Source organism: Budorcas taxicolor, chromosome 2 (genome assembly GCF_023091745.1).
Source record: "Budorcas taxicolor isolate Tak-1 chromosome 2, Takin1.1, whole genome shotgun sequence".
NCBI lineage: Eukaryota > Metazoa > Chordata > Mammalia > Artiodactyla > Bovidae > Budorcas > Budorcas taxicolor.
The window spans coordinates 100,496,941-100,520,217 of NC_068911.1; the positions used below are offsets into that span (position 1 = coordinate 100,496,941).

General features: G+C 36.5%; 1 protein-coding gene across 1 annotated transcript in view; it reads left to right on the plus strand.

Annotated features, from left to right (window-relative positions):
• Positions 1–23,277, plus strand: part of LRP1B (LDL receptor related protein 1B) — a 1,834,206-nt gene that overhangs the window by 1,177,149 nt on the left and 633,780 nt on the right. Inside the window, exons 33-35 of the mRNA XM_052653145.1 lie at positions 11,084–11,224; positions 16,604–16,729; positions 17,808–17,939. Coding sequence (XP_052509105.1) covers positions 11,084–11,224; positions 16,604–16,729; positions 17,808–17,939 — 399 coding nt within the window. The remainder of the gene's footprint in view (positions 1–11,083; positions 11,225–16,603; positions 16,730–17,807; positions 17,940–23,277) is intronic.

Sequence of the window (23,277 nt, forward strand, 5' to 3'; positions counted from 1 at the left end):
GTGCCATGCTAAGTGGTTTGGCAGGGGAATGCAAGCCACTGTAGAATTTTAAGTGGTGGAGTGACATGCTTAGATTTTTATTTTGGAAAGATCACTCTACTGTTTCCTCAGCAAAGGTTGTCAGGAGAATGAGAAGTAATGGAGTCCTGAGCTAAGAAGTTTTAGTGGGAATGGAGAGGAAATAAAACATTGGGATAAGCGCCTAAGAGATATGGCCTTGGAAAGGTAAAAAAGATGGCCCTCTAGTTTTTACCACAGATGACCAAGTCAGGGACCATTCACTGTGAGAAGCTGTCTTAGTTCAGAATGCTGTAACAAAATACCACAGGCTGGGATGCTTTAAGTGGCAAATATTTATTTCTCAATATTCTGGAGGTTGAAAAGTCCAAGATCAAGGTGGTAGCAGATTTGGTGTTTAGTGAGAATGTGTTTCCTGCTTCACAAGCAGCCAGCTGGTCTTACTGTATCACAGCAGAAGGGATAGAGAGCTCTCAGGGATGTGTCTTTTATAAGGGTACTAATTCCACTCATGAGCGCTCCAGCCTTACAGCCTAATCACCTCCCAGGGCACCACACCCTGGGAGTAAGATTTCAATATATGAATTTAGCAGGGGATACAATATTGCTCTTTACAGCATCGGGTCTTGCTTCTATCACCAGTCACATCCACAACTGGGTATTTTTGCTTTGGCTCCATCCCTTCATTTTTTCCAGATTTATTTCTCCACTGATCTCCAGTAGCATATTGGGCACCTAATGACCTGGGGAGTTTCTCTTGTGGTATCCGATCATTTTGCCTTTCCATACTGTTCATGGGGTTCTCAAGGCAAGAATCCTGAAGCGGCTTGCCATTCCCTTCTCCAGTGGACCACATTCTGTCAGTCAGGTCCATGAATCAAGGCAAATTGGAAGTGGTCGAATAAGAGATGGCAAGGGAGAACATCAACATTCTAGGAATCAGTGAACTAAAATGGACTGGAATGGGTGAATTTAACTCAGATGACCATTATATCTACTACTGTGGGCAGGAATCCCTCAGAAGAAATGGAGTAGCCATCGTGGTCAACAAAGGAGTCCAAAATGCAGTACTTGGATGCAATCTCAAAAACGATGGAATGATCTCTGTTCGTTTCCAAGGCAAACCATTCAATATCACGGTAATCCAAGTCTATGCCCCAACCAGTAACGCTGAAGAAACTGAAGTTGAACAGTTTTATGAAGACCTACAAGACCTTTTAGAACTAACACACAAAAAAGATGTCCTTTTCATTATAGGGGACTGGAATGCGAAAGTAGGAAGTCAAGAAACACCTGGAGTAACAGGTAAATTTGGCCTTGGAATGCAAAATGAAGAAGGGCAAAGGCTAATAGAATTTTGCCAAGAAAATGCACTGGTCATAGCAAACACCCTCTTCCAACAACACAAGAGAAGACTCTACACATGGACATCACCAGAAGGTCAACACCGAAATCATATTGATTATATTCTATGCAGCCAAAGATGGAGAAGCTCTATACAGTCAACAAAAACAAGCGCAGGAGCTGACTGTGGCTCAGATCATGAACACCTTATTGCCAAATTCAGACTGAAATTGAAGAAAGTAGGGAAAACTGCTAGACCATTCAGGTATGACCTAAACCAAATCCCTTATGATTATAAAGTGGAAGTGAGAAATAGATTTAAGGGCCTAGATCTGATAGATAGAGTGCCTAATGAACTATGGAATGAGGTTCATGACATTGTACAGGAGACAGGGATCAAGACCATCCCCATGGAAAAGAACTGCAAAAAAGCAAAATGGCTGTCTGGGGAGGCCTTACAAATAGCTGTGAAAAGAAGAGAAGTGAAAAGCAAAGGAGAAAAGGAAATATATAAGCATCTGAATGCAGAGTTCCAAAGAATAGCAAGAAGAGATAAGAAAGCCTTCTTCAGAGATCAATGCAAAGAAATAGAGGAAAACAACAGGATGGGAAAGACTAGAGATCTCTTCAAGAAAATTAGAACTACCAAGGGAACATTTCAAGCAAAGATGGGCTCGATAAAGGACAGAAATGGTATGGACCTAACAGAAGCAGAAGATATTAAGAAGAGGTGGCAAGAATACACAGAAGAACTGTACAAAAAAGATCTTCACAACCCAGATAATCATGATGATGTATCACTCATCTAGAGCCAGACATCTTGGAATGTGAAGTCAAGTGGGCCTTAGAAAGAATCACTATGAACAAAGCTAATGGAGGTGATGGAATTCCAGTTGAGCTATTTCAAATCCTGGAAGATGATACTGTGAAAGTGCTGCACTCAATATGCCAGCAAATTTGGAAAACTCAGCAGTGGCCACAGGACTGGAAAAGGTCAGTTTTCATTCCAATTCCAAAGAAAGGCAATGCAAAAGAATGCTCAAACTACTGCACAATTGCACTCATCTCACATGCTAGTAAGGTAATGCTCAAAATTCTCCAAGCCAGGCTTCAGCAATACATGAACCATGAACTTCCTGACGTTCAAGCTGGTTTTAGAAAAGGCAGAGGAACCAGAGATCAAATAGCCAACATCCGCTGGATCATGGAAAAAACAAGAGAGTTCCAGAAAAACATATATTTCTGCTTTATTGACTATGCCAAAGTCTTTGACTGTGTGGATGACAATAAACTGTGGAAAATTCTGAAAGAGATGGGAATACCAGACCACCTAACCTGCCTCTTGAGTAATCTGTATACAGGTCAGGAAGCAACAGTTAGAACTGGACATGGAACAACAGACTGGGTCCAAATAGGAAAAGGAGTATGTCAAGGCTGTATATTGTCACCCTGCTTATTTAACTTATATGCAGAGTACATCATGAGAAAGCTGGACTGGAAGAAACACAAGCTGGAATGAAGATTGCAGGGAGAAATATCAATAACCTCAGATGTGCAGATGACACCACCCTTATGGCAGAAAGTGAAGAGGAACTAAAAAGCCTCTTGATGAAAGTGAAAGAGGAGAGTGAAAAAGTTGGCTTAAAGCTCAACATTCAGAAAACGAAGATCATGGCATCTGGTCCCATCACTTCATGGGAAATAGATGGGGAAAGAGTGGAAACTGTCAGACTTTATTTTTTGGGCTCCAAAATCACTGCAGATGGTGACCGCAGCCATGAAATTAAAAGACACTTACTCCTTGGAAGAAAAGTTATGACCAACCTAGATAGTATATTCAAAAGCAGAGACATTACTTTGCCGACTAAGGTCCGTCTAGTCAAGGCTATGGTTTTCCCTGTGGTCATGTATGGATGTGAGAGTTGGACTGTGAAGAAAGCTGAGTCCAAAGAATTGATGCTTTTGAAGTGTGGTGTGGGAGAAGACTCTTGCGAGTCCCTTGGACTGCAAGGAGATCCAACCAATCCATTCAGAAGGAGATCAACCCTCAGATTTCCTTGGAAGGAATGATGCTAAAGCTGAAACTCCAGTACTTTGGCCACCTCATGCAAAGAATTGACTCATTGGAAAAGAGTCTGATGCTGGGAGGGATTGGGGGCAGGAGCAGGAGGGGACAACAGAGGATGAGATGGCTGGATGGCATCACGGACTCGATGGCCGTGAGTCTGAGTGAACTCCGGGAGTTGGTGATGGACAGGGAGGCCTGGCGTGCTGCGATTCATGGGGTCGCAAAGAGTTGGACATGACTGTGCAACTGAACTGAACTGAACTTAGGGGATACAAACATTAATTCATACAGATTTCTATTGGGAAATAAGTATACATGGAAAAAATAAAATAGATTTTATTTAGGTCATGTAAAGTTTGCAGTGACTTCCTTATATTCAGGTAGAAATTCCTGCTATGTAGTAGCATATATGGGCTGAAGATTAAGAGGGTGGTTAGAGGTGGCTCAGATGGTAAGCCTCTGCCTGTAATGTGGGAGACCTGGGTTTGAGTCCTGTGTCAGGAAGATCCCCTGGAGAAGGAAATGGCAATCCACTCCAGCACTCTTGCCTGGAAAATCCCATGGACAGAGGAGCCTGATAGGCTACAGTCCGTGGGGTCGCAAAGAGTCAGACACAATTGAGCTACTTCACTTCACTTAGGCATATGAAAGAGATTTTGGAGCTCTGATGGTGAAATTTAGTTACTGAAATCACAAGTGAGAAATCTCCCTCACCCCTCTTCCATTTTCCAGGCAGTAGATGCAAGTTCAACTCTTTGGTTTGTTGCTATCTTTGTGGATTTTTTTTTTTTTAAGTTATAGATTTTGCTTATTGACAGGCATTTTATTGCATCCATCACTTATGAATGATTGAGACAGTTATATGTGCCTAGCAAAGGCCTTGGGACTTAGTGCTCATTTGCTCAGTTGTGTCTCAGCAAAATTATTTCCTTTATTTCTCTCTCTTTTGAGTGCAGAGTTTAGTGATTGTATGGTAGAATCAATTTACATTTATGATATTTATGTTAATTCTTTCATAAGTGTCTTCTATATCCCTATTAGTAAACATGTTTGTTTGCTAGGGCTGCCCTAACAAAGTCCTATAGACTAGATTTCTTGACAAAAATTCATTGTCTCACTGTTCTGGAATCTTGAAGTCTGAAAACCAGGAGTCAACATGGTTGATTTCTTCTGAGGCCTCTCTCCATGGCTTGTGTATGGCTACCTTTTCCTCCTTGAGTCTTCCATCTGTGTGTTTCTGTGAACTTCCCTGGTGGCTCAGATGGTAAAGCGTCTGCCTACAATGTGGGAGACCTGGGTTTGGTCCCTGGGTTGGGAAGATCTCCTGGAGAAGGCAATGGCAACCCACTCCAGTATTCTTGCCTGGAAAATCCCATGGATGGAGGAGCCTGGTAGGCTACAGTCCGTGGGGTTGCAAAGAGTCAGACACGACTAAGCGATTTCACTTTCACTTTTCTTTCTTATTATGTGAAAGTGTTCATTGCTCAGTGCTGTCTGACTCTTTGTGAACCCCATGGACAATAGCACACCAGACTCTTCTCTTTTATTCATGGGATTCCCAAAGCAAGAATACTGGAGTGGGTAGCCATTTCCTTTTCCAGGGGATCTTCCCAACTCAGGGATCACACCCAGGTCTCTATCACTACAGGCAGACTCTTTTCCATCTGAGCCACCAGGGAAGCCTAATAACTTCTTTAACGATTTTATGTTCAAATACAGCCCCAGTCTGAGGTACTAAGAGTTAGAATTTTAACATATGAATTTTGTGGTGCAGATTTCAGCCTATAATAGTGACATAAGGATATTTATAATTGCTTCCAACATAAGCAAGTAGTTTTTGAACTCGGGTAATTTCTGAAGATTCTAGTATATTTAAATGAATAACAGTGTAAGGGAAAAAAAGTGATAGAAATATGATTCTAAATAATTACAGAGTCAAAACCAAAGTTCTTTATATTAGAGCAGTTGTCAAAAAAAGAAAAATATTTAAAAAGAGAACATTTTAAGGGGAGGAAGTGGAGGAGATGGCTTTATTTAAATGTTTTCTAAGTAGTAAATTATTATGGGAGATATTTTTAGGGATATTATTTCCCCAGTCATTTCACAGATATTTAGAGAATTTCTACATTACACTCAGTTCAAAAGAATACAATGCACTGTGAAGAATACAAAGAAATACAAGACAGGATCCTTATTTTCAGGATTTTCATCTCTGGATAAAGAGTCAAAATTAGTACAAGTGAAAAGAAAAGAAAAAGCAGCAATTTCATACAAAATCATATGATACTGTCTGTAGAGGCTTTGGAATCAATGAGAAAAGAAGAGTCAGTGTGGGATGTGCTAGTCTGAAGTATTGCACTGAGTGTAGGGTTAGACTTGTGCAGTGAAGGGTAAGTAGAGTGGAGTCATGTGCAGACAAAAATAGGAAAACCGGAAAATGAAACTGTGCCTATTTTCTTTATAGGGCTCATGAGAGTCTTCAGTTATTTCTTATCTTTTTTATTGTGGTAAGGACACTTACCATAAGATCTATCCTCTTAACAAAATTTTAAGTGCACAATAAAATATTGTTAGCTGTAGGCACAATATTGTATAGGAGATCTCTAGAATCTATTCATCTTCTATAACTGAAACATTTTATACCTGCTGGACAGCAGCTCCCTCATCCCCCAGCCCCATGCCCTACTTCTGGAAACTACTAGTCTACTCTGTTACCATGAGTTTGACTGTTTTAGATACCTCATATGAGTGCAATCATACAATACTTATCCTTCTGTGACTGGCTAATCTTATTTACTGTAATGTCCTCAAATTTCATCCATCTTGTTGCATGTGGTGAAATTCTCTCTAGTTTTAAAAAGACTTTATTTTGTGAGAGCATTTTTAGGTTCACAGCAAAATTGACAAGAAAATACAGAGATTTCCTATATTCTCCTTATCCCTACCCACATGTAGTCTTGCCTATTATCAACATCCCCCATGAGATTATTATCCTTTTTAAAGGCTGAATAATATTCCATTGTATATGCACACCAGACTTTATTTATCCTTCATCTTTTGGTGGACTTTTAGGTTGTTTCCATACATTTACATTTGTTATTATGAATAATGTCACAGTGAACATTGGAGTGTTAATATCTCTTCAAGATTTTGACTTCAGTTATTATATATACAGTTAGTATATATACCCAGAAATGGTACTGCTAGAACATTGCTATTGTTGTTCAGTCCCTAAGTCATTTCCATCTCTTTGCAACCCCATGGACTGCAGCACTGCAGGCTTCCCTGTTCTCCACTATCTCCCAGAATTTGCTCAAACTCATGTCCATTGAGTCAGTGATGCTATCTAACCATCTCAACCTCTGCCACCCCCTTCTCCTTTTGCTTTCAATCTTTCCCAGCATCAGGGTCTTTTCCAATGAGTCAGCTCTTCTCATCAGGTGGCCAAGGTCATACGGTAGTCTATTTTTAATTTTTTGACTAATCTCCATACCATTTAAAATAGTGTCAGTACTGTTTTACATTCCTAGCAACAGTGTACAAGAGTTTCAGTTTCTCCACATCCTTCCATCCTTGCCAGCATTGCTATGTTTTTTGTTTGTGTGTTGTTTTCTTTTGTTTGTACTTTTTTGAGAGCCAGATGTGAAGTGATATTTCATTGTGGTTTTGATTTGCATTTTCCTGATGATTAATGATGTTGAGCGTTTTTTCAAATACCTGCTGGCCGTTCGCAAGTCTTTAGATAAATGTTTCATTTATTTGGCCATTTTCAATCAGATTATTTATTTGCTGTTGATTTATAGGAATTTTAGGTATACCTTTTCTGTGTGTTTATTTCTTGTCTATCTCCCTCATTAGAACATAGGATCTATAAAGACAGAGATCTTACTCTTTCAACAATACAACACTGTCTCAACTACTATAGCTTTATAATAAGTCTTAAAGTTGTTTATCGTCAAACAGTTCACTCCCGTTTTTTTGTTTGTTTGTTTGTTTGTTTTTTGAGAAAAATTTCTGCCAAATATCTAAGTCTGAATAGCCATGGATTGTCAGACATTCTTTCAATGATAAAATGATATCCTTTGAAAAAAGTATCTCATTCTTCCTACAGTTTAAGCTATCTCATAAGTACATTTGTTCTATACAACTGTAGTTCACTATGCACCCAAGACCCAGATAATCACTACTGTGTGATCACTCGTACTCACCTAGAGCCAGACATCCTAGAATGTGAAGTCAAGTGGGCTTTAGGAAACATCACTACGAACAAAACTAGTGGAGGTGAAGAAATTCTAGCTGAGCTATTTCAAATCCTGAAAGACAATGCTATGGAAGTGCTATACTCAATATGTCAACAAATTTGGAAAACTCAGCACTCCAATCCCAAAGAAAGGAAATGCCAAAGAATGCTCAAACTACTGCACAATTGCACTCATCTCACATGCTAATAAAGAAATGCTCAAAATTCTCCAGGCCAGGCTTCAGCAATACATGAACCATGAACTTCCAGACGTTCAAGTTGGTTTTAGAAAAAGCAGAGTTGCCAACAACTGCTGGATCATGGAAAAAGCAAGAGAGTTCCAAGAAAACATCTATTTCTGCTTTATTGACTATGCCAAAGCCTTTGACTGTGTGGATCACAAGAAACTGTGGAAAATTCTGAAAGAGATGGGAATACAAGACCACCTGATTTGCCTCTTGAGAAACCTGTATGCAGGACAGGAAGCAACAGTTTGAACTGGACATGGAACAACAGACTGGTTCCAAATAGGAAAAGGAGTATGTCAAGGCTGTATATTGTCACCCTGCTTATTTAACTTCTATGCAGAGTACATCATGAGAAACGCTGGGCTGGAAGAATCACAAGCTGGAATCAGGATTGCCGGGAGAAATATCAATAACCTCATATATGCAGATGACACCACCCTTATGGGAGAAAGTGAAGAAGAACTAAAGAGCCTCGTGATGAAAGTGAAAGAGGAGAGTGAAAAAGTTGGCTTAATGCTCAACATTCAGAAAACGAAGATCATGGCATCTGGTCCCATCATTTCATGTCAAATAAATGGGGAAACAGTAGAAACAGTGTCCGACTTTATTTTTGGGGGCTCCCAAATCATTGCAGATGTTGACTGCAGCCATGAAATTAAAACAATCTTACTCCTTTGAAGGAATTTTATGACCAACCTAGACAGCATATTAAAAAGCAGAGACATTACTTTGCTAACAAAGGTCTGTCTAGTCAATGCTATGGTTTTTCCAGTGGTCATGTATGGATGTGAGAGTTGGACAATAAAGAAAGATGAGTGCTGAAGAATTGATGCTTTTGAAGTGTGGTGTTGGAGAAGACTCTTGAGAGTCCCTTGGACTGCAAGGAGATCCAACCAGTTCATCCTAAAGATTAGTCCTGGGTGTTCATTGGAAGGACTAATTTTGAAGCTGAAACGCCAATATTTTGGCCACCTGAGCTGACTCATTTGAAAAGACCGTGATGCTGGGAAAGATTAAGGGCAGGAGGAGAAGGGGACGACAGAGGATGAGATGGTTGGATGGCATCACCAACTCAACCGACATGGGTTTGGGTAGACTCCGGCAGTTGGTGATGGAGAGGGAGGCCTGGCGAGCTGCGGTTCATGGGGTCGCAAAGAGTTGGACACGACTGAGCCACTGAAGTGAACTGATGCACCCAAAGTGCTTTCTACATGCACAGGCTCCCAATTTTGTTACTCAGAATAATAAAAAGGCTTAGACTGAACAAAACTGATGCTTATTACTTTTCAATTAACGACATTTTTAAGTAAAACTAGCCTTTTATTTATTTATTCATTTTCCCTGTAACTTCATGAAAGTAGTGAATCTAATTCTTACAAGTACAATCTGATGATACTGGCTATTGGACTTTTTTATTTATTTGGGGGGAAACTGGGCTGCATGTCATATGCAATCTTAGTTCCCCGACTAGGGATTAAACCCATGCCCCTTGCACTGGACCTCCAGGAAATGCTCTATTGAACTTTTCAGATAGATATTTTACTTTTCTCTTTTCTATTATATTTTCTGTTTGTCTTATTCATTTGTTTGTTCATTCATTAAATAACATTCTTGCCCTATGGAGCATGCATCCTCATCCTTGACTCTGTAAGAGAGAACTAATGATTCTTTGCCCAGGGTTTCTTGTGTGAAGCTAGGATGATCGGTGGCTGCTTAGGATATAACCTCAACTGTAAACTCTTCCCAGAGACAGGCAGAGGTTTGCCTCCCAGAGTCCTTCAGAAGAGTGGAGGACCTCCAGGAGGGTGTCAGTATTTGCTGTGAGAGCAACAGAGAATGAGATGGCTGGATGGCATCACCGACTCGATGGACATGAGTTTGAGCAAGCTCCAGGAGTTGGTGAAGGACAGGGAAGCCTGGAGTGTTGTAGTCCATGGGGTCTCAAAGAGTCGGACATGACTGAGCAACTGAACTGAACTGAACTTAATAATAGTAGTACTTATCTTATAGAATTGAGAACATTAAATGAATTTATCTATAGTGTTTAGAATTGTACATTGCATAAAATCAGATTTAGAAAAGGATAGTTATCATTAATGTCTATGTTATTACTCCTTTGGTAATACCTGAAACAAAGCTTTGGTTCAATCTAAAATATCCTGACATTTGATTGAGAATAATTGTACCTTGAAGGTAAAGACTGCATTGTTATTGTTTTCTTCCCTGAGTTCAATAACCTGACTTAGGTTCTTGGTTGGAATTGATAGTAGTCTCAATTGTCTTGTTGAAGATTACTGTTGAAATAAATAGGTTGTTCAATACCTTTAAAATTATGAACTTGATTTAAAATTATTTAATTACCTTAAATGTTTTAATGCACTAAGAGTAGACTCTTAAAAAGAATTCAAGTTTTGGAGACAGAATGACCGTATATATGAATTTGACTGAGGTGGTTAATCTCTTTGAATCTCAGAAAATAATAATAGCATCCCTATAGTTTTGATATGACAGTTTGACATAATATACTGTAATAATAAGTGTAAAAATTGACTACTGTTCTAGCTACCTGTCTTATTCTAATCTGAGGCACATTGTATATTCTCTATTACCAAATAAACATTCAATACCAGTTAACAGTATTCATTTATAAAATTTTGGAGAAATGAACATGAACTGTACAAAAAAATAAGTCACTATAACTGTGAAGAATCCAATAGTGGAGAGTACCAGTGATTAAAAGCTTACATGCTTTATATAGAACTTAGAGAACAATCTTTTTCACAGTTGTTTAGATATTTTGTTGGATTTTACTGTTCATTTACAGATATAGTACAATACTACTATAATCATGGTTTAGACTGTAAATAATAAAATCTGTATTCCATATTCATTTGAACTATACCTTTATTTATATCATGTATTCTTTAAGAAAAAGAAAAGTTAAAGTCAAGAATCTCTAATTGGAGTAAAAGAAGGAAAATTTAAACAATAGAATGTACTGTGATAAGTATTTTTAAAAGTAAAAGTGATTGTGCTGTTTCCCTTAGAAACAGAGTTTGGGAATTTAACCAAAGAAATCAGAAACCATTAGAGTTTAATAGTTCTTTATTATTATTTAATAAGATGATTATCTTTTTCATTTAAAAAGTCTTTTCATTTTTATAGATAAGAAACTGTGGTGGGCAGACCAAAACTTAGCTCAGCTGGGAACCTGCAGCAAAAGAGATGGAAGAAACCCCACCGTTCTAAGAAATAAGACTTCTGGGGTTGTTCATATGAAAGTGTATGATAAAGAAGCTCAGCAAGGTAAGTCACATGGTAATGAATTTTTGCTGCCTTTTGAATACATAATTATTCCTATAATTTTCTCGTCAACAACTGATGTTTCCTATTTTCCTCCTAATAAAAAAAAGGGGGGGGGAGGCAAATACTGCTTAATACTGCAGAAGAAATACCTTTAACATAAGGTATATAGTGAGCTTTCAAAATGTTAGCAAAGCTGCCCAAGGAATTTGAATTTGTCAGGTCTTCAAAGAGGTCTATTCAGTTCTTGATTTAAGAATATGAAAATAATTTTAAAATCCCAGTGAAATATATTCAAAGTATAATTATGCCCAGAAAATGGATGAACTAAGGGACTTCAAATGGACTATGTCAATATAAGAATTTCATAACCAAAAGCACTACATTGTTTGGCTCTAAGCATTTCACTTTTTTGTTTCTCCTTGTCCAAATGGTATGCAGTGAAATGGAGTGAGGGAACTAACAGATGGTTTACATAGGTGGACTTGTCACATTGCCCAAATGGCAATTAGATTAGCGATGCCAGGCAGTATGGCCTCACACCTGCTTGTTTTTTTAGTTTTTGGTTCATGATCCATGACATTAGCAGAACTCCCTTCCCAGAAAAAATATTCTTCTATATTCTACTGTCTTATATCATGGACATGAAAATACTTTTGTTCATATATTTTTCTGCTTAGGAAAAAAAATATCCAGAAAACTTAAAAAGATTTTTATCTAAAAGATTTGGGCATGTTAGACCAAAGCAGATAAGGGTAGAGATAAGAAAAGTGAACCAAAAAATTTTTTTAAAAGACAGTAAAAAAAAATAGTGAACCAAAGTGTTCACTAATTCCAAAGACAGGTAACAACAAGCAGGCAGAATTAATTTATTGGGAGATACCAAGTGAAAATCATCCCGTACATCCAGAGACAAAATGAAAACCAGGTTCAAGATTGCCTTTTCTCAATAGAGTATGGGCCAAATTTTAGTCTGGAATCCTTTATTGCCGGTAGTATCAGGGAATGTATTTCTTTAGCAAGGAAAAAAAAATATTTTTAAGGAAAAAAAATTACTTTGTAAAACAATCTGATTACTGAGACCCATTCGTGCTTGAGATGACACTGACATCCAAACTCATATGCACAAATCTGTATTTATTCTCTGATTCTTTTTTGTTATGGCTTCCCTGGTGGTGCAGAGGTTAAAGCGTCTGCCTGCAATGTGGGTGACCTGGGTTCGATCCCTGGGTCGGGGAGATTCCCTGGAGAAGGAAATGGCAACCCACTCCAGTATTCTTGCCTGGAGAATCCCATTCATGCTTGAGATGACACTGACATCCAAACTGCTATGCACAAATCTGTATTTATTCTCTGATTCTTTTTTGTTATTGTCTGTAATAATGAATGAGTGTTTTCACTAGGAATTATTTAATAGAAAAAATTATGAATCAAAATGAATGATTTTACTGGCATTCAAGCCTTGGAGAATAGATTGTATAACTGGAAATAAAATACTGCTACTCAATAAGTAAAATATGATTGCATTTTTGTGGATTTCAATACAAGTATTTGTTAAGTGTAAAATCTTACAGTATTGTGATAAACTTAAGTTTATAGTCTACACTGAATGAAATCATATCTGAAAACATTCAACAATGTAAAATACAAATTAGAAAACGGGAGATTATATTTCCAAACATTAAAAAAACATGTATTCACGTCTTCAAAAGAACACACACATACTTTGTTGAAAATTGTAAATTAATAAAATAGTCAATTTTTTGTAGATACAGTTCCAATGAAGTTTCTTGGAAGAAAAATTCAGTATATTATGCTTGTTTCACATTGTTCATTTTAACAAGACCCATTAATCTTTTAAGGATATGATTCTATAAGTAGAGTTGGGGCTTCCATGCACTGTGAAAGTATTTCCAAACTGGCCAGGACCTATAACACTTAGAAATTAATGGTATGATAATACTAAACTTAAAATACTGTTTCTACCAGAAGAATATGCTGATAAAAGCATCTGTATTAAAGACAACCCCATTAACAGAATCATAGCAGGTAGTTTAAAAGCTTCATTAGTATGAAATATGAGCAATTTAGGACTACTTAAAGTGTTAACAGTACTACCACTTCAGATTTCAAAGTACAATTAGTTACTTCATTTATCATTTTTGATACAGATCACTGGAGAGCTGAAACTTCTCCTTAGCCAAGTGGACTTTTCTAGTCCCACCAGTGAATTGAGGAATGAAGTTTGAACATCTATATCATTGCAAAATATTAAGCCAAACCACTTTTTCTAATGTGCTAGGTATTCACCACCTAAATTATTACTTTAAAAAAATCTCTATTATTTTCTGCATTAAATTTATGTTTCATAGGCAAAGATATTATTAAAAATTATTTTTATTTTACTTTTTCTCTTAAGACTAAGCAAATAATATACAACATGTGTTATTGTTGAACAACATTATTAGCATAGTGAATTTTATTATTTATAAAAATAATTATATCTTATTGCATATTTCTATTATTATTATGTTTTTAAATATACAATCACAGAAGTTCCTTTTTCTTCATTCTTCATGCATTTTGGATATCAAGGTTATATAACTCTGTATTTTCTCTTGTTTTTACAAATCACTCTCTAATCCATGATTCTTTATTTCTTTAATTCCTTTGTTTCCCCTGCTGTCCATTTGTTTTTTTTCAAAATTTACAGATAAGAATCACTTGTCAGATTTTCACTGTTCAATGGTAGTTGGAAAAAATCTATAACTAAATGCATATTGCTATAGATTGGCATTGTATTAATATACATTCACAAGTTATCAATCAGTTGCTCAGTCATGTCTGACTCTTTGTACTGCAGAATGCCAGGCTTCCCTGACCTTCACTGTCTCCAGGAGTTTGCTCAAATTTAAGTCTGTTGAGTCAGAGATGCCATCCAACCATCTAATTCTCTGCCGTCCCACCATCTGCCATTAGGATGGTGTAATCTGCACATCTGAGGTTAATATTTCTCCTGGCAATCTTGATTCTTTCTTGTAATTCCTTCAGCCAAGCATTTTGCATTATTACTCTGCATATAAGTTAAATAAGCAGAGTGAGTGTATACAGCCTTGAAGTATCCCTTTCCCAATTTTTAAACAGTCCATTGTTTCATGTCTGTTCTAATTGTTGCTTCTTGGCCTGCATGCAGGTTTCTCAGGAGGCAGGTAAAGTGGTCTGGTATTCCCTTCACTTTAAAATTTTTGTACATTTTATTGTATTCCACACAGTCAAAGGTTTTAGTGTAGTCAATGAAACAGAAGTAGATGTTTTTTCTGGAACTGTCTTGCTTTCTATGATCCAACAGATGTTGGTAATTTGATCTCTGGTTCCTCTGCCTTTTCTAAATCCAGCTTGTACATCTGAAAGTTCTTGGTTCATGTACTATTGAAGCCTAGCTTAAAGGATGTTGAGCATAACCTAGCTAACATGTGAAATGAGCACAGTTGTGCTGTAGTTCACTTAAGAAGGCTTTCTTCTCTCTCCTTATTATTCCTTGGAACTCTGCATTCAGTTGGGTATATATTTCCCTTTCTCTTTGCCTTTCACTTATCCATTCACATGCTTCCTATAAAATGAAATAAGTATTGGGTCAGTATAGAATTATTATAGATCTATAAAAATAATTGGCTCATCACTAAAATAGAAATAGAACTGAAAATTCATCTTATTATTGTGTCAGCTTGGTAAAAAGGAATAAATCAATTAATCTTCATTAGTTTCTATAGGAAACAAAGGTAATCATTTCAAAAGTTCAAGGCAAATCATAGTATGTGGATCTATGTAAGAACAACTGCCAGTTATGGGAAATCAGCAAAGAATGTGGTAGATCTCTCTGATGAGAAATTGTCCCAGTTGAGCCTATTTCACACTTCAAAAATGACAGAACATGTGACAGGTTTGATTGAACAATTAAATCCCTTTAGACTATCTTGAATTCAGGAGACTAGAAATAATGAGCTGCATTGGTGTTTTGAATTTTCCATAGAAGACTATTGATGTATAGCTTTCATCATGCTTTGTAATTCTCACTGGATTTATTATACCTCATATCAGTGTTTGAACATCCAGCAAATGTCATTGCATGTCCTAGAATAATAAAAATGTTATAAAACTGGGATATTTAATGAACCTGCTGGATAAGATTGTAAATTCCTTAACTTCATGCTACCAGCTTTAATTAGCACATTGGGCCTAGTAAATTCAAAGGAACATCTTTATAGAATGAGTAACTCTGATTAACTGACTAATATTTGTCATTGCTACTACACAAGAATAAGGAAAATTAATATGCCAATTAGTTAGATAACTCCTATGGGTGTGTTTTAAATTTATTTTGGAAGAATTATATTCCTTGAAATGTCAACAGTTAGTTCCTTGCTTTTAAGAAGTTATATATCTATATCTCCTTACTTTTAATGGTATAATATTTGAGTAAGTAATCTAAATTAATAACTGTTTATTTGATTCCATTGGATAAATTATTCTTGAAAATGAAGTAACTGTAGAGTTGAAGTGAAATTTAGAATTTAGAAGAGATTTCCTGGTTTATGTGGCCTTAAGGTATTAGAGTCTATGCCCATGTTCATGGCACACCCATTGCCTTTTGCTTTTCTGTCTCTGTGAATTCTCTCATGCATCTCACTTTGCAAAATATTAGTTATTATTTATTGTAAATATATATTTACTAATATATAATTGACAGACAACTGGTTAAAATGTATAGTGTGTTGATTTAGTATTTTTTGTATTGCAATATGGTTACTGCTGTGGTGCTAGTTGTTACATCACATAGTTATTATTTCTTTTCTTTTAGTGGGAACAGTTAACATCTAATCTATTGTCATTCAGTTGCTAAGTCATATCTGACTCTTTGCAATCCCAGGGACTGCAGTATACCAGGCTTCCCTGTCCTCCACTGTCTCCCAGAGTTTGCTTGAACTCATGTTAATTGAGTCGGTGATGACATCCAACCATCTCATCCTCTGTCGTTCCCTTTTCCTTATGCCTTCAATCTTTTCCCCAGCATCAGGGTCTTTTCCAACGAGTCGGCTCTTTGCATCAAGTGGCCAAAGTATTAGAGCTTCAGCATCAGCATTAGTCCTTTCAATTAATATTCAGGTTGATCAATACTCTAAATTGATTATAGTATTGTTTTCTGTAATCACTACACTGTGCCTTTTTTGGAAAGACAGACTTCAACCATGATCTGCTACTTCAAATTATTTGCGGGAATAAGATATGATACTAACCAATATGAAACAGCAGCATTTATAAATCAATAATATGTTATAAACTTTTCTTGATTTTTATATTTCTGTTTGTTTTTCTACTTTGCAGGCAGCAATTCCTGCCAACTAAATAATGGTGGATGTTCTCAGCTTTGTTTACCAACATCTGAAACTACAAGAACTTGCATGTGTACAGTGGGATATTATCTCCAAAAGAACCGCATGTCATGTCGAGGTATAAGGTTTTGAAAATCTTATTTCTGATGCATTTATTTCATCAATACAGTTTTTAGGCAACCGGAGTCAGCTTTATCTTTGTTTATTGGGATTACCATATAATTTGTTATTCTTTATTTTGTTAATATGATGTGCCACATTGATTGATTTATAGACGTTGAACTGTCCTTGAATCCCTTGCATAATTAACACCTGATCATGATGTATGATCCTTTCAACATATTGTTATATTTGATTTGCTAACATTTAGTGAGGATTTTCACATCTGTGCTCATCAGTGATATTGGCCTATCATTTTTATCTTCTTGTGGTATCTTTGTCTGGTTTTGGAATTAGAGTAATGCTTGCTATCCTCATAGAAATAACTTGGAGGAGTTCCTTCCTATGGAACGTATTTTGGATAGTTTGAGAAGGATACCAAGATCCGTAAAGTGGTTGCCACCAGCCTTTCAGTCCCCAGGGGGCTTCCCAATTTCCTCCTGGCTTCCAAGGAGGCTCTCCAAGATCACCAAGTAGATCTGACCCAGGCACCTTTCAAACTACTGTCTCTTGCTGGCACTGGCAATATGTGAGATTTTGTGTGCACTCTCTAAAAGAGAAGCTTCTGTGTCCTGTATATCTTTGGCTCTCCAAAAAAAGTTCAGGTGTTTTTCAAAGCTCAGCTTTCTGATGGCTTGTCTTTAAGGGCAGGATCCTTGGGCTGGGGAGAGCCCTGTGTGGGGCTTAGACCCTTCACTCCTCAGGAAGGACCCCTGTGGTTGTGAATCCTCCTCCTCCCGGGGAGTAGGTGTGTTTCCTGACTGACAAGACCGTGTCTCTGCCCCTCCTACCCATGTTATTGTGGTTCTTTCTTTATATATTTATAAAAATATAAAGGAAGAAGTGGAAAATCTTTTCTGCTAATTTTCAGAATGTTCTCATAAGTAGATGCTCTTTAGGTAGTTGTAATTTTGGCATTCCTTTGGGAGGAGGTAAGTTCAGGGTCTTTCTACTTTGTCATCTTGATACCCCTCCTGCCAATAGAATGATTTCAATATTAAATATTCATTTTGCTTTTGTTTTTTTTTTAAATTTAGGTATAGAGTCATTTCTTATGTACTCTGTTCATGAAGGAATCAGGGGAATACCTCTCGAACCAAGTGACAAAATGGATGCTTTGATGCCTATCTCAGGAACTTCATTTGCTGTGGGAATAGATTTCCATGCAGGTGAATAGCTTTTTATTCATAATTTATGTGTGATATTTTGATTTATTAAACATGATAGAAATAGGACCTTTCCATCTGTACTCTGATAGTCAAGATGAGGAATAAGGAAACAAATCAGAAGTGAATTTCTAAGCCTTACACAAATTGTTATAAATATGTTTTGTCTGAAAAAGTAAAATTTTTCTAACATATAGCAATATAAAAATGACATATTTGCTACTTGGTTGCTTTGTTTTTACTTTTTTATTTTTCAAATGGCATGTTTATTTTTCTCCAATGATAAATATTAAAAATAAAACATTTTAGCTTATATACTTAAACATATATATTTAAAATATTTTTTTCAGAATGTGATTATCTATTCTAATACAGGTAGCAGCAAATGAAAGTGAAAATGCTAGTCACTCAGTCATGTCTGACTCTTTGCAACCCCATGGATCTTAGCCCACCAGGTTCCTCTGTCCATGGATTTCTCCAGACAAGAATACTGAAGTGTGTAGCCATTCCCTTCTCCAGGGGATCTTAACAACCCAGGGATTGAGCATAGGTATTGCAGGCAGATTCTTTACTGTCTGAGCCACCAGCGAAGCTCCAAGAATGCTGGAGTCCACATAATTGAAATGATTAAAAATGCTAAGCCATTCTGTATTACTTTTCAATACAGTAGCTATCATTGTAAATTCAGAGTTTAACTTACCTTTTTGTTTTAGCAAACAGTGAAAGAAAGCAAATTGGACACTATCATTTTTCTGTGGCTAATAAAAAGTATTTGATGGAGGGGGCAGTTCCCTGGTGGTCTAGTGGTTAGGATTCATCACTTTCACTGCCAGGGCCCAAGTTCAATCGTTGGTTGGCAAACTGAGATACCACAAGCTGAGTGTCAAAGACAAACAAACGAACAAAACAAATAAACAAAAAACTTGTGTGATTGGGCATTGATGGTAGAAACTGTTAAATCTATTGTAGGATATAAGTCTTTTGTTCTAATTGCTAAATTCACATATAGGATAAGCATTGGATATACTTCTTTTGTTAATAATATTTTTCATTCTATGCCTGAAGTATTAAATTTATAAAAACAGATTTCTCCATCTCTCATCCAACCAAGTCCTGTGCTTCTTGTTTTAGTTTTGAAGACATAATTCATGTTCCAAGTATATTTTTTTTGTTTGTAAAGACAATTTTATTTAATATTAAAATAATTCTTCTTTGACCTGTAATCTTTAGAAAAACTGAGCATCAATACATGAGCTTCTGATATTAAGCCTATTTCTTTCCCACAGCTTTTACATGTTGTTCAATCATGTGTTAATGCAATGCATGGCTAGAAATTAAAAAATTACTGGGGATCTTCACAGGTGATTGAAAGATGGCTTTTCTTAAGAAGATTATTTGAACTAAACATTTTGAATCACAGAGAGGCAAATTTCCTATGTTTTTTAAATGGTTAAATGTTTTTTCCAAATATATTTAGACAGATATAGCATATTTTATTGATTGATATGTTAATTTTGCCAAAATTAGTGTGTTTTTTGATCAAACAAGGCTCTTTGATCCTATCTTATTATTTGTGGAATGCTCCCTACCCTACCATGTGTAATCTACCCTGACTTTATTTACAAACATATCTTTCTTTAGAATTTTATTAATAGGATTTAATAGATGTAAAACTAAGAAAAACTTGAACTTCTTGAAAAATGTATTAATATATGTATTTTTACTAAATATACATAATCCCATGTTTTAGCTGGCATCACATATTTGATTCTTTTAAGAACTCCATAATGATTTTTTAAAGTATTTGATAAATTTCCAAATCAAATGTCAAATAAGCCATTTGGTCAAATAAGCCATTTGGTCAAATGCTGTGATTATATCATTAGTAACCTCTTGTTCCTTAAGGGCAAACTGATTATTTGTATGAGTTGAATTTACTCTCCAGGGTTTTGTAATGACCCGGAGATGCTGAAGTTTCAAATAATATGCAATTAGAGAGGTAATTTTATTTGCAAAGAATAGTATTCTCCCTATTTCTACATGTGTGCTAAGTCACTTCATGTCCATCTCTTTATGACCCCATGGACCATAGCCCACCAGGCTCCTCTGGCCATGGGATCCTCGAGGCAAGAATACTGGAGTGGGTTGTCCTGTCCTCCTCCAGGGGATCTTTCCAACCCACGGATCTAACCCCTTTCTCTCATGTCTCCTCCACTGGCGTGCGGATTCTTTACCACTAGTGCCACCCTGGGAAGCCCCAAATCCTTAGTAACTACTGATATTTTGTAATAAACATACTTTGTATCAAAATAGTTTTTCAATAGAACAATTCTTAGTTATTTGTTAAAACTTTGTGTTCTTCATATTGTTCAGTTCAGTTCAGTTCAGTCGCTCAGTCATATCCGACTCTTTGCGACCCTGTGAATTGCAGCACGCCAGGCCTCCCTGTCCATCACCATCTCCCGAAATCCACTCAGACTCACGTCCAGGGAGTCCGTGATGCTATCCAGCCATCTCATCCTTGGTCATCCCCTTCTCCTCCTGCCCCCAATCCCTCCCAGCATCAGAGTCTTTTCCAATGAGTCAACCCTTCGCATGAGGTAGCCAAAGTACTGGAGCTTCAGCTTTAGCATCATTCCTTCCAAAGAAATCCCAGGGTTGATCTCCTTCAGAATGGACTGGTTGGATCTCCTTGCAATCCAAGGGACTCTCAAGAGTCTTCTCCAACACCACACTTCAAAAGCATCAATTCTTCGGCTCTCAGCCTTCTTCACAGTCCAACTCTCACATCCACACGACCACAGGAAAAACCATAGCCTTGACTAGATGGACCGTAGTTGGCAAAGTAATGTCTCTGCTTTTGAATATGCTGTCTAGGTTGGTCATAACTTTTCTTCCAAGGAGTAAGCGTCTTTTGTGCATATTTTAACATTGCATTCTTAGAAAGGAAGGCTCTTTAGAAAATCATTTTATTCTAAATGTAAAAGGATGTAAGCATTTGGAATAGTCATGTGAAATCAGAATGCTGAATAGTCTATTAACATTTCTGTTAATTAGAAAACAGAGAGAGAGAACTTGCTTTGAAATCAAAGATGGTCAGACATAGGGACCAATAAAACCTATGGTGGGAAGAGGCCAGATTTTAGCAACAGACTACTTGGATTCTATAACCAGTTTAAACACTTAACAAGTGTTGACTTTGGGTACATTACTTAATTTTCCTGAGGCTCAGTTTCCTCACTATGAGAATATTTAGATCGCTTTGTGCAAATGTTTGAAACAGTGCTTGATACACATAGTTACTTAGAAAATAGTGATAATATCATAGAAATCAATAAATTTCCATGGAAAACAGTAAACTGTAGAAGTTAGCATATGTGATATATATTTACAAACCTGTTCTGCAAACTATATTTAAACTCCCAGTTAGGAAGGATTTTTTTTTCTGTGTGTGTGTGTGTGTGTGTGTGTGTGTGTGTTTTTTCTGTTCAGTTATCTGCATAGATTAGTAGTTGAGTCTTAACTTCTTGAGGACAGAAAGAGTAGGTTAATAAATTTCTCTAGTGAAAATGAACTTAATGATAATGAATAATATGTATAGCAGATATTTAAAGATTAAATAACATCACCAGCTCTTTGAAGTCATTAAATATAAACCTAGGAGTCTAGACAGTGTCTGATGGACAGTACTTAGACAGTAAACCAACAGAAAACACTAATGATGATGGTAGTGGTGGCAGTCTTATCAGGAGTTTTTGACCATGTTTCCACATACCTTTGGTGCTTCCTTCTACTATATAATATGACCCTTTCATGCTTGCATTTTATGAACATGTATTAGCATCAGAAGAAGTTTAAGAAACTTGATTCATATCAATATCACTGTAGACAGTATAGAAGTTCTGTGGCTAGGCTGAGTGAAGATGCTTTAGAGGGGAAGGAAGGAAAATAACTGAATTGCCCCAGAGAGATTAATAGAAAATATAAGTTTTGATACATCAATCTTTTTTTTTATCAAGACCTTTATAACCTGATGATAGGTTCTTCCTCCAGTAGTTTCCTATGCAGACATTCTATCTGCTCTTCTTTCATTGATTGTATTTACTTCAGAAACATAATTTCTACTTTTAGGATCAAAATAAAGGTGATAAAATATAAGGGAACAACAGCCTCTTATTCTAAACATAATAAGGAAATGGTGTGAAGAAGGATTTCTTGTCAAGTATGACCATCATAATTTATATAATATTATTTCACTACCACAAGTCTCAGGGCTAAATATATGCTCAAATCCATACCTTTCACAAGGATTAACACATCTGAATCTTGCTGGGTTTTGGTTGTAATGAATTAAAGTTTTCTGCAGTGAGTGAAAGAATTTCTTTTACCAGATGAAGCAATTCTGGATACTACCCACAGAAGAAAGAAGACCCTGTGGCTATTTCAAAATGTTCAAAGTGTTCTTTATCACTTCACTGGAAAAGTCCCATTCCACTGGAAAAAAAAAAATCAGCCTTGAAAATCTTGGCCTGCTGGGTGATATCCCTCCTGATGAATGAATACTGCATTTGGTGTTTTAAAGATATATTTTAATTAGGGGAAAAGCCTTCATAACAAAGCTCACTGCTCCAGTTAGAAATGTGATCTTTAGTAAGCAATGCTCTATTCAATTCCCCCACCCCTACTTTGGGGATGTTCATGACTTTTTCATAATAATCACATAATAGGATATTACTTAACTGGATGAAATTCTACTCAGAGCGTAATGATTTACTGAACTTTTCCAGCTCACATTCTTTTTTCATCTTTTATCTCTTTTGTTGAAATTGGAGTTATCCAACTCAGTGTTAACAAATGTTGATTACTATCTGCTAGGAGTAGTACATCACAGCTAAGTTGCTGTGGGGGATAAAGATAAACAATAAATAGTTTCAGAAGAATGCATGAATGGATAATCAGTAGGATTATTATTTTTTTCTTTTTTAAAGAGATCATCAAAGAGCTATTATCGTGATGCCATTGCTTTACAGTTACTATGGGGAATATTCTAAATGCCTTTTCCCACCATCACATAGTGATCTGGCTATTGAGACAATACACAAACTGACAGAACATATCATTACACATCTATTAAAATCCAGAGAATATAAAACACAAAGACTAAATCCTAATGTAACCTATAGATACTAACATAAACTGTAGACCTATCAGGGTAGGTTCAATACTTGTAAAAGATGTACCACTCTTATCTGAGATGTTGCTAGTGGAAAGGAAAGGGTATATGGGGACTCCTGCTCAAATTTGCTGTGAAATTAAAACTACTATAAAAATAAAGTCTGTC